We start from the raw sequence: 12,455 nt of genomic DNA, 5'->3' as shown, positions 1-12,455 counted from the left end.
ACAGCCTAAATGCCTGCAAAGGTGTTCAGATGACCTAAACTACACAAAATAGCAGTTACAGCAATTACAGGTATTGAGTGGAACTGAGCGAAATCACTTACGGATCTTTGCTCTTCATTTTGGATTATTTTATCAATAGTGTCATCCATGCCCAAAGATGTGCTGTCTGTCTGCAAAAGGAATGCACAGTAATCATGCAATCATGCAAAATTCTGCATTTAAGCCATGCACTACCTGGCCAAGATACAGTAGATGAGGAAGTATACATTTCAAATAGTAAAACAAGATCCCCAAATCCCAAAAATGTTTGCACCACTTCCTGTTGACCAGAGAATTACAATGTTCAGTCTTACCTTGGATTTCCTCCTACCAAGCTGGAGAAAGCCCAAAAGACCTTTCTTACTCCCCCTGTCCAAACTGTTAGTGCTCGAGTAGATGGTGTCTGGGAAAACAACATAAAATATCAAATGACACCAGGGTGGCTCTGAAAATCCTTAAGGTAACTAAGGGGTCAAATAAAATAATAGTAACATGAAATATTTATTCATCAATTTAAGAACACTAAGTAATAAATAGTGAAATTAAATATTCATTCATCAAGTTGATACAAGCGGCATTACTCAGAACAAAAACATTGATTGGGAGTCTACAAAAAGTTCAGCTGGAATAACAGAAAAACTATATGTCAAGCAACGCTACACTGCATAATTTTTATCAGGAGAGGGCGCTAAAGGTTTATTATTTCTACTAGTTTCTTAGCACTGTTACCTTTAAAAAGGTCATAATGGTAACTAGAACTTGTACCAATTTGTAAATTATTCCCAAAGTGAGATGTGGACGATGAAAAGTAATGTTTAATTGAAAGCAAGTTATGATGATAACCAACATTATCTATACCAGTGATTCCCACAAGGCACAAGAGATCACAACCAGGGGTGCCGCAGAGAATTTGTCAAATTTACATGACATATTTGTACATAAATGACATGTCAGATGATGAACATCATCGTTTATCGGTTTGCAATCTAGTCAAGAGTAAGTTGCGTGCATTGGCTCAATAAAGGTTGGGAAACACTACTCTACAGACCACACACAAAAAAAAAAGCCAGGGTAATGAGCAAACAGCAATTTGTTAGGATGAATTAATAGTGACAGTTATGGTTGACTAATACCTGAACAGTTTAGAGCTGGCGTTGAAGCCATTTTAGGCTGTAGAACTAGGAAAAACAAATGAATAAAAACAATTAGCTGGATTCAGCTTCAGCGGCAAATTAATACATCAATGTAGTTGTTGCCCCTGACTCATTAAAAAGTTAGATTTACTTAGGCTACCTGGAATATTTTTCAGATCATGAAAATCACTGAATATCTGCATATTCATTCATTGGCAAAAAAAGTGAAGTAGTTCATAAATAAAAAAATTATAGTCAGGGTTGTTCATATTTACCTAGACTCTGGTCATGAACATAGAGCTCCTTAATTCCCAGCTGTGTTAAAGATTGATCCAGCGGTAACTTTTGGCGACTGATGTTGTCCTTAAGCAGCTGGATACATGAAGGGTCAAATTCGCACTTTTCACAGATGACTGGTATCAGGGCCTGGAGGGGTTCCAGTGGGTTGACCCGTACCACTGCCTTCTGGGTGCCGTGATAGTTCACCATCAAACGCACTGTTTTCTAACATAGAGAGGGCACGTAAAAAATATATTTCAATATTGAACAACAGAATGCGGTCATGATTCAATGGGCTTGATATATGAAAGAAAGAAAAAAAGTGTACATGCAGTGGCTAAAACTGAATAAAAATGTGGGTATGCTTGAGTAAATAAACTGTATTTATTTGTATGACCAGTATGATATAACGTATGGAGTGTATTTATCTAAAGTCACTTCAAGTCTTATTTCATTTTACAGAGGTCAGTTAATTTAAATATACCCAGTTTATGTAGCATAAAGTCATGTGTGAACACTCATTCTAGTCAGAGTCATAATACTAAAGTAGACTAAATTAAAGCATGAATTACTGGTCGGTTCGACAGAAAAGATGAGAAAGATAGCGTTCGAATCTCTGGCCTAAACCGGCAGAGTTTCACGTCAAGTGAGAGCAGCTAGTGAGTCCTGAGAGGGGTAGAGAAATAATGCATGGTAACCAAAGACAGGGCACTCATAAAATATTCAAACTGTGGGTGAAGACATCATGAAAAAGAAGAGAAAGAGAGCATAAAAGCTGAAGCATGTAATCAGGAAAAACAAAAAAAGTCAAATAAAAAAAAGAACATGCTGCAACCAAATTGTATCTTACCATGGGGCCTTACAGGGCTTGCTTTCTGCCAGTGATCAGACGCAAAGAGTGGATTTGGGTTGGGGTAGATATAATAGAGGGCTTTAGCATAACGAGCGTATACATATACCACAAAGGCAAGAAAGTTCACGTTGGAACCAAATTTTGTTGTGCGATCAGTACAGCCAGTTATTACTACATAAAGAGAGAGATGACTATATAAAATATAAAAATAAATGTCACTCCATTCACAACACACCAAAAACTTTCTAATTCACCTCTGGAACTTTCGGTGCCGGTCTGCGCACCACTTTCTCTTCGCAGACTTTCTCCGTGATGAGGACACCGGCCACATTGAGGGAGCCCAGCAACAGGTTGGGTTTGAACCCCAATGAGTGGCCTTCAGGCGACAAGAGCTCCAGGGTGTGCAGTGCTGGATTTAGATGGTAGCGGCTACACAGGTCAACCAGCAAGTCCATCAGCGGCTTACTGAGAAGGGTGTGTGTGTGTGTGGGGGGGGGGGGGGGGGTGTGAAGGTAGGGAGGCGGAGGAAGTGTTAAAAGTGAAAGAGAGGGAAGAAGAGAGTGGTGAGGAGGAATGGAGGGAGGGTTAGAAAGGACAACAGAGGAGATGACAGGAGACGATTGGGTTACAAAGCCAATCCATCTTAAGTATGAGTAAAAACCAAAACCAGACACACTTTCACCTGATTTGATCATTTTCAGTAACAATACATGTCGGAGCCAATAGTAAGAACTTAGATTTCTTAGTTTCTGTTGCATACAAGCAAATTGACGGCATGACTGCATGACTCCCCTTCAACAGCTGATATACCTTGTGAGCAAAAGAAAATTGCTCTCATTAAAATTACTTTAAATTAACTTTCAAACAAATTCAACTAAGGATTTTCAACAAGATATGCAGAAGCAGCACTTACAGCACATATATGTGTGCGTGTGTATTTGTGTGAAACGGACGATATACCATTTGTTAGTAAATGTCACTCCTAAAATAAAGAGACAGTGAGTCAGTCTTTGGCCTTTTCTATCTGGAACACTCATGTGACACTCTTGTGACAGGAGTGTGAGCGCTTCTGCTTCGAACTACTGTAGCTACTCTTTAAAGGGTATTATCGTGATTACCAAACACACATACACCATTTAAAAATATTCCCAGGAGTGACATGATTTTGTCAAAAGAGCCTAAAAATGAAGAAATATAAAACCCTCTATTTTTTGTCATGGTGAAATGTTTTGAGGTTGACCGCTGATGGATGAGAATTTGTCTTATCAGCCAAATTCTTTGCTCGTCCAATGCAAAGGACAGATTTTGTTTCCATAAAGACTAAGGGCAGTGCCCTCAGTCCCAAAAAAGTGAATGCCACCTGCAAAGCACGTGCAAGCCCTCACAATGACAGCACAGATTGATAACAGTGTGGAAGCTGTTGAATTACACTTTGCTCGCCAATTAGTGTGCAGATACGTGAAGCAGGGCGACTCATCCCCAATGTGTGTGTGTCACTAGAGTCGGTGGGCAAAAAAGAGTTTAATACTGTAATTTCCATAATTAAGGATAGCATTGTGCTAATTTTTGCATGTTCTCAGCAATTATCTTCAAGCATGTACAGTATAATATAATCAGAAACAAATATATGATACCATCTCACAGGTATACTTTAAGACTGCACTAATTCCGGACTACGGTCAATACCAGTCTTATTTTGTACGAAGGTGAAATTCTTGACTTTTCTGCTCCAAATGAAAACAACCCACTCGGGGCAGAGAGAGTTTGAACAGCTCAGCTTCCATCTGTTCACTCTCTGGGACAAAGCCTCTGCTGAGACTGGGAATAGGACCCTTAAAAAGGCCCCACTGGCACGGAAACCCAAAGTGGGCAAACAGTGACAAAAGTCTCTTACTAGTAATCACAAACCGGGACAACAACAAGAGCAGTACTCATCAGGAGAAAAATTACCATAAAATGGAGTACTTTCATGTACAGTAGATATACAAGATATGACAGTTTTTAGTTTAAGAAAATACTATTTTGACTAAAATCTGTCATTCATGTTAAAAAACAAACAAACAGACAGACAAACAAACAAACCTAAGTGAGTCAGATTGTGTCCTTCTCACCTCCCATCCTCTGTTACATATGTCTGGTATCCCTGCGGAAGAGTCAATTGGAACTCCACAGTCTGTCTCATTATGTTCTCTTTGGACTCCATGCCTAGTGTCCCGCCCGCGTCAGGCAGACTGTTTGCAAAAATATGACGAGGGGGCGCTGGTGGGGGTGGGGCCCGGGCCTTCATTCTCCTCCTATGATGGAAAGAGAATATAATTTCACAATCCACATCATGTAAAAATAGTGCATACATATATAACTGGAACACAAAAAAATGGAGGGAGAAATTTCATACATATTTTGTCCTGCTGAATGCTTGCAACACAAGCACTTCATTTATATTCTGCAGAAGTAGGCATCGGATGTTTATCAATGGTTTAATGGTGATTTGTATTTTGATCATAAAATCAAGCATGACCAATCTCTGAGCAGTTGAATTTTAAAATGAAAATGTAGCTAATGGTGTAGAATGAGCTAAAATATATTTGTGGCTCTTGAATTTTTTGTGCTGCTGAAAAAAAATTGTACTTCCAGCTATTTGTCAAAAACAAAACACGAATGCTATTCTATAACTCCACGTACTCCACCCCAGTCTCAACACAAGATAGATAACAATAGCAAAGCATGCCACTTACGTCAGAAGGGGTCCTTGTAGGTTAAATATTCTACAATTGTTGAATACCTCAATGTTTATAAGTCCAGTTCCAAGGATTTGTCAGAATGCGTGCGCGTGTGTGTGTGTGTGTGTGTGTGTGTGTGTGTGTGTGTGTGTGTGTGTGTGTGTGTGTGTGTGTGTGTGTGTGTGTGTGTGTGTGTGTGTGTGTGTGTGTGCATGTGTGTGCATGTGTCCTGCTTAGCAAAAATAAAAATAAACAAAAGTATGACTGTATGAACATGGCACAGCAAGCGGACTCTAACCTTAAGGTAACCATTAACGGCAAAATAAGATAACTATCAAATCATTATGCAAGTGTATTTCAACGAGCTCCACATTAGATACAGCATTAGATATCAAGTGTTGCGTAATTTGCTGATACTGCAACTACAGCATGACATTATGACTTAAAACGCTGTCCAATACTAGTGATCTTTAAATGTATTTCCTCCTTAATAACAAAGTGTGTATTCAGACGTCATGGCGCATGCAAAAAAGAAAAATAGTTCAAACGAATAGCTATCGAAATGAATGGTCTGAAATAATAACAGAAGCATATTTTCAGGAAATGATGACTGTCACAGTAATCTAATTTCAATCAAAAAGAGCAAAGGACTGGATTGTCTTGGCAGACTTAAAACCACACCTCCACACTTATGTGTAGACATGTGCACTTTAGAACAGGATTCTGCCACACTGTGTGCATTCTTTTGAGTTTTAATCAATGCAAGTGACCCACATTAGAACATTGGATTAAACCACGCCTTACATACCAAACACAAATGCATGCTCCCTGTCTCGCACACGCACGCACGCACGAAGCCAGCATGCACCTTGGGTGCCATGGAGAAGGCATCTCCATGGAAACCTGTGTACACATACACCACTTGACTGCTGGTTTCAACATAAAGGCTGAATGAATGACCAAGTGACCAAAAAACAGAAAGAAGAAACAAAAAAGAGGGACCTACTACATCGTTTAATTAACAAATAGCACAAACACAAAGTATTAAGGGATCGAGTGACCAGAAAATGTTTTTAATGATCTGTAGGCAATTGGACCTAAGTCTGAACTCTAACCATGTTTGAAACATGTTTTAGAACACACCAATTACTGAAAACATACTGCCAAATCAACAAAGTTGATTAAGAGACACAGAAGACAGGTACAGGTACAGAGGAGTGGGTCAAAATCCCTCCTGAGTACAAACTTATTGGCCAACTATGAGAAATGTCATTACAGTGATTGCCATTAGCAATTTCTCCACCAAGTTTTGCTTTGAGATGACATGTTCATTTCACGCATAAATTCAGGCAATTGCCATAATAAATAACCAAGCATTCAATTTAATACATTCTTTGATAACTCAACAAAAAATGACAAGTAGGCCCATTAACATACTTTTTGTTGCTGTTTGAATATATTTACTCTTACATAGCGTCATCAGTTAATGATTCATAAAAGTACAGACGAGTATTTAACCACCCTCCTCCCTATTTGCAAATACCATGGCTCTATTTTGTGTTAGAGAATTCCTTCCATTCGCAACGCAGTTGGTTCAGCTTCCTCTCGAAGAAACCCACATAGGTCAGTGACTAACAAATGACAGTGGGCTTCCAAAAATAAATGTCTAGCCCATAACAGCTGCATCATATAATCCACAGTAGATGCTTGGCACAGCTCATATAAGAAAATAAGAGGTCTTTCTCCTTATTAACAAGTCTACCACTCTCTCTAATCATTGATGTACCCACCAGCACACAGGAGAATCTCAAGATGTTTATAACCTTTCAACTTTGGGACAAGGTGGAATAGTTTACCAGTGCTGTCTCAGTCTTTGTCCAAAATACAATTTGCGAGAAATGAGTTGCAAGCATGGCTATAGAACAGAGCACAGCATTTAAAGTCATTTTGCTCAAGCATCTGACCAATGAGAACAAGTCAATGCTGACACTTCTGACATCATATAAAGTTACTGTACAATAAAAAGGTATTACTTACTCAATACTCAGCTTTCAGAATTGCATTTCACCCATCTGTACTGTACTAGAAGACAAATGGAGGAAAAAAATATGGAACCTTGGCAGCACTGCTGAGGTCATGGCTAACCACGTGAAGCTCTACCAAGGACAATTTTGTAATGACAGTCTTGGGAGGGGAAGTTTTATTTGCATCCGTGCATCTCATATTTTCCCATCATTTGAGATGCAGTAGGATACAGTAAAATAAAGTCATTTTTCTTTGGGGCAAATTTTGGACTTATACAAATGACATCTAAATTCTCTACATTATTAGTTTTACTTGTTTCTAAATACTACATTCTCATTTTAACTTCAGCGAGGGAAGCTTCCAACCAAACAACAGTAAGCCCTGCAACCAGAATATAAGCAAGTCTGCAAAAACACGACATGGTAGCCAATAATTATGGCTGTGTGTGCTGGGATTGGGAGACATTCATTTCTAATTGTATACTTCTTTATACCTGCAAAATCTGTCCACCCAGTCTTCCTGTTTTTTACAGGTTTCTCCCAGTAATGCTGTTAGAAATCATTCATCCAGCCATCCACTGTCGCACAGCAGTTGTTGCATGCACAAAGATGAACATAGAATCAAACAAATATAAATCAAGTTTTTAAAAAAAAAATCTAATTAGATGCATAGAGAAAATACAAAAACCCAGTTACATTCCTATCTATGCTTTCTTCCACTACAAACTGAACAGAGAAAAACAGTTACACCTCCCAGAGATGGATGATACATAACAGGCTGGCTTGAGCAAGTTGTCATGGTGCTAAATCGAGATTGAAAAGGCTCTCGCGGACATAGCGATCGTCCTGCAGAGTTTAAAAAAGATTAACAAATATATATATATATATATATATATATATATATATATATATATATATATATATATATATATATATATATATATACACTTTTTTAATATAATATATCATATATATTTTCAGTGGACCCATAATATTTTTGTTATCATATTCTTATCAAGAATTAAAAATATTGCTTATTGCTTGCTTTTCCATCGATTTTGTTAATACATGCTTTCCTTGATAAGTTAGACCAAAACATCAATAGCCGTAAGTGTAAGCAGTTCAATCATAACAATACAATAAAAACACTATACGTATAGTTAAATTAGTGACGCTCTCGCGCACGTTCCATCACAAGCAATAGAAGCCACAATTAAACTGTTTGACACCGTTATTGTGCGTCGTCGGGGGGAGGTGAGGGGGTTCCATCATGCTCATGCTGGAATTCTCTGTTAATTGTCAGGAAACTGGTTACAAAAGAGAATAGTTACACAATACAGTATTGTCGTATAATTCTACTCATACTTCTGTAGAAATATCTCTAAGTAATATTTTCCAGCCAATTAAATAATAACAGAAACTTTCTTTGGGTGGGGCGCAATAGAAAATGAGGAACGCACCTCACCTGTCACTGGTCTGTGCGGTTAATTCGCATTGACAATAATACCCAAACAGACCGAGAACTTTAATAAGTATGCAATAGCTAAAAGAGCCAAGTCAACAGGGCAATCACAGTTTTTAACCTGTGAATGACTTACCCAGCCGACGGTTCTAAAGGTTCGGTCATTGCGGCGAAATCCAACTTGAGGCGAAGATTGCTCAAGAAGGGTCCACAGATCCGCTACTTAACCCAACCTTGCAGGAAATCCACCATACTTGCATTTAAGGTTTAGCAATGACAGATTTGATCTATTTAGTTCCAATAAAAATGACGTCTGTAACGATTGTGATATATTCTATCATAGGGTCAATAAGTAGGTGAGCAAAGATGACGGTACTTGCGTGCAAACAAAGCTGAGTGATTTGAAGGGCAGCTACGACATAATAGTCGAACCATGACGTTTGTGTTTTAATTAACTTATTTCACAGAAGACGCACTCGCTCATTACCTTTTTCCGCACGATGTCAAATCCACTTGATTTAATCTCAACGCTCCCAATGTTGATTCACTTAAACTATTCGCAAATTTGAACAGTTTTCTATTTCCCGCTTGATCTTTCAAAATAAAAATATGAACATTCTCACGTTTTTTTGTTTCTTTGTATTTAGTTTTGTTCAGCACAACATGGTATGTAATCTTTTGAAAAGTATCCTAGTTTAGGAAATGTCAAAAATGGAACAGAAATTACTAATGTCAGCGCTGTCACTCTGATTTAATGCTGCATAATGACATGTCTCTTCTGGTAACTGTTATTCTGAAACTAGTATCCGCTTTGAACTGACTCATCCAGTAAAACTTGATGCAACTGTCAACAATCCTGCTTTCGTCAGCATGTCGCTGGTCAATCATCCACGATGGCCATTCGGTAAACGTATAGACATTCGGACCAAAGATCATCTTTTACAGATGCACAGTGGAGCCTCGGTTTTTGAACACAATCCGTTCCAGAAGGCTGTTCGAGAAGTGAATCGTTTGAATTCCGAATCATATTTTCCCCAAATCCATTCCAAGAAAAAAAACTATTTTAAGCATTTTTCATTTCATTCATTTCTGTCCAATCGCGCAACTGAATATTTTTAAAGTCCTGATGTGCCTTCCAAAATTGAAGTGGACCTCAGTGCGCAGGGAGCTTAATTTTGTTCAATCGCGCAACTGCAGCGCACCGCCGTACGCGCAACCGTAGCGCGTCACCGACCGGCGTAACTACACCGCGCTGGTCGCATTATTGTGACAGAGCCATCGCTGAAATTTAGAAAATATTTTTAAAACCCTGATGTACTTTCCAAAATTGAAGTGGACCTCAGTGCGCAGGGAGCTTGATTTTGTCCGATCGCGCAACTGCAGCGGCGGCGCGCAACTGCACCGCGCTTGTCGCATTATTGCGACAGAGCCGTCGCTGAAGTTTAGAAAATATTTTTAAAGTCCTGATGTACTTTCCAAAATATAAGTGGACCTCAGTGCGCAGGAAATTTAATTTTCTCCGATCGCGCAACTGCAGCGCACCGCCAAACGCGCAATAGTAGCGCGTCACCGACCGCGCAACTGCACCGCGCTGGTCGCATTATTGTGAGAGAGCCGTCGCTGAAATTTGGAAAATATTTTTAAAGTCCTGATGTACTTTCCAAAATTGAAGTGGACCTCAGTGCGCAGGGAGCTTAATTTGGTCCGATCGCCCAAACGCATTTTCTAACATTTCTAAATTTGTCCTTTGACCTGTTATGTATGCAAATGGTAAACTTGAGCGTATGTATGCTATGCAACTGTTAAATAAATTAACTAAAAGAAAATAGAGGAAAACAAAAGATGGCCATTCAGTGAAGGCTGAGTGGAATGCGTGCGAGTGTGTGATGTGTGTTTTGTATTATTTTTGGTTATCTCTGCACACACTTGTACTCACTTGATAAGGATCAACTCACGCAGGAAACAACAGCTGCACTAATGTTCCTTCTTGCATGAAGCCTCAAGGTCACTTAATACTTTCAACTGAAACATTTACTCAGTCAAGGTTGTGAGAAAGGCTTCTGGTTTCCTTACAGACATCAATCATCATGTCAGGTGAATACACTTTTACCATTTTAATGATTGATTTAGTGAGTATTTTGGGATATCATCAAATGATTACAGTATATCAGCATACTGAATCCATATTTATGCTTATGTTCTGTTGTGTGGTCTTCTTTTCATTGTGTAGTTTAGTTTAATTCACATGGGCCCTGTGTTGAATTGGAAGAGCGAAAGTATCGCTTTGTCATTACATGGGTTGAAAGTAAATACAGTGGAGCCTCGGTTTTCGAACACAATCCGTTCCAGAAGGCTATATATATAAAATCAGACAAAATTATGTCATTATAGGGAAAAACAAACCCTCAAATGACAACACAGTGATAGCTAAAAAAAAAAGGAGCAGCACAAAATAAGGTAAAATAAAAAATACACAAATGAAACAATATAGCACTGGTAACCCAGTAATATAAAATATCCACTGCTTGTCAAGTCCTAATTATACTGTTTCACAGTTACCGTGATGTAAAGAGAAACTCTTTCTCCCGTGTCATGCAGCAGAGTTTTGCACCAGTGTTGATTCAGTTTTTTCGTTACTGCTGCACAGCAAGATCTGGAAAATAAAAACAACTCTTTGGCTGTTAGCACACACAATTTAGTATCAAAGTCAGACCTGGATTGTGTTTCAATATAAAGCCCAGGTTGCAATAAAGCAGGATATCGAAAACCTTGTGTCTGCAGAAACAACTGTCACTGCGATGATGACGTACGATGACTACGATACATTTGGAATTACAGCGTATTCTCCCTGCGACACCAGTGGCCTAATAGACTTTGGCAGAATGTTCATCATTATTCTCTACTCTTTAGTTATCATCCTTGGCTTCATTGGTAAGTGTCAAATACATATATTGTTTAACTAAAGACACAACCACGTTCTCCCGTTCACGTTTCTCCCATTCTTTCAAGGTAATGTCCTTGTGGTGTGTGTCCTGGTGAAACATCGTAACCAGACAACCATGACAGATATCTGTCTCTTCAACTTAGCTTTGTCTGATCTACTCTTCATCATTTCACTACCGCTCTACACGCACTACACTCTGGTCAAACAGTGGACCCATGGTGACTTTTTGTGCCATTTCAGCGGTGGTTCCCTCAGTACCAGCTTCTTCTGCAGCACATTCTTCATGGTTGTCATGACACTGGACCGCTACCTGATTATTAAACATGATGTCAAGGTGGCCAAATACCGCACAAGGAGAACAGGGTTCATACTCACTGTGGTTGTGTGGTTGCTGAGCTTCTGTGTATCCCTTCCTTCTTTCATCTTCACTTCAGAGACAAAACAGCCTAACGGGCTGGGTTGCAGTTATGAACCAAATCATGATACCTGGCAGGTCTACAGTATCTTAACAAGGAATATTTTAGGTCTGGTGCTTCCTCTGCTGGTTATGGTGCTCAGCTACTCTAGGATCATACCTGTCCTGATGAGAATAAGGTGTACAAAGAAGCTACGTGTTGTAAAGCTGATCGTTTTGATTATGGTTATCTTCTTCTTGTTATGGGCACCTTACAACATTTCATGTTTTCTGATGTTTCTGCATTCTAATAGGAATGTCCTAAATGACTGTGACTCCATCAAAAATTTAAAATTGTCAGTAATAGTCACAGAGGCAGTTGCGAACACTCACTGTTGCTTGAATCCCATCCTATATGCTTTTGTTGGACAGAGGTTTATGAGACGTGTCTTGCAGCTGATGAAATGTGTGCCTGGGATTTCTGTCGCCCAATGGCATTCATCAGACTACTCTTACCGAAAGAGTTCAGCCAGGTCCTCTGAAGGTACGTTTATCATGTAGCGCAAATGATATCTGTCAGTCTGTCTGCCCACTCTCGTCTTGCAAA

The 12,455-nt window shown here is 39.1% G+C and overlaps 2 protein-coding genes across 8 annotated transcripts in view; one reads left to right on the top strand and one right to left on the bottom strand.

Annotated features, from left to right (window-relative positions):
• cobl (cordon-bleu WH2 repeat protein) overlaps positions 1-9,036 on the bottom strand; it is a 28,214-nt gene extending 19,178 nt beyond the window's left edge. For 2 of the 7 annotated variants that reach the window (XM_085918402.1, XM_085918408.1), the window contains exons 1-6: positions 4,416-7,051; positions 2,559-2,769; positions 1,448-1,676; positions 1,173-1,217; positions 354-442; positions 102-170 (exon numbers count right to left, since the gene is read on the bottom strand). In XM_085918402.1, coding sequence (XP_085774528.1) covers positions 102-170; positions 354-442; positions 1,173-1,217; positions 1,448-1,676; positions 2,559-2,769; positions 4,416-4,657 — 885 coding nt within the window. In that variant the 5' untranslated portion in view covers positions 4,658-7,051. The other 5 variants (XM_085918405.1, XM_085918403.1, XM_085918406.1 and 2 more) reach the window with 5 other exon arrangements.
• A 2,257-nt stretch (positions 9,037-11,293) lies between these two features.
• On the top strand, positions 11,294-12,409 carry LOC147052175 (C-C chemokine receptor type 1-like). Its single transcript, XM_085918899.1, has 2 exons — positions 11,294-11,441; positions 11,520-12,409. The coding sequence occupies exons 1-2, from the start codon at positions 11,309-11,311 to the stop codon at positions 12,407-12,409; spliced, it is 1,023 nt and encodes a 340-aa protein (XP_085775025.1). The 5' UTR covers positions 11,294-11,308.
• The last annotated feature ends 46 nt before the right edge of the window (positions 12,410-12,455 follow it).

Source organism: Syngnathus leptorhynchus, chromosome 8, assembly GCF_054491065.1.
Source record: "Syngnathus leptorhynchus isolate UIUO chromosome 8, UIUO_Slep, whole genome shotgun sequence".
In the NCBI taxonomy this organism is placed as follows: domain Eukaryota; kingdom Metazoa; phylum Chordata; class Actinopteri; order Syngnathiformes; family Syngnathidae; genus Syngnathus; species Syngnathus leptorhynchus.
Note: the sequence above shows the minus strand (reverse complement) of the source record. Positions and strands in the feature narration are given on the sequence as shown.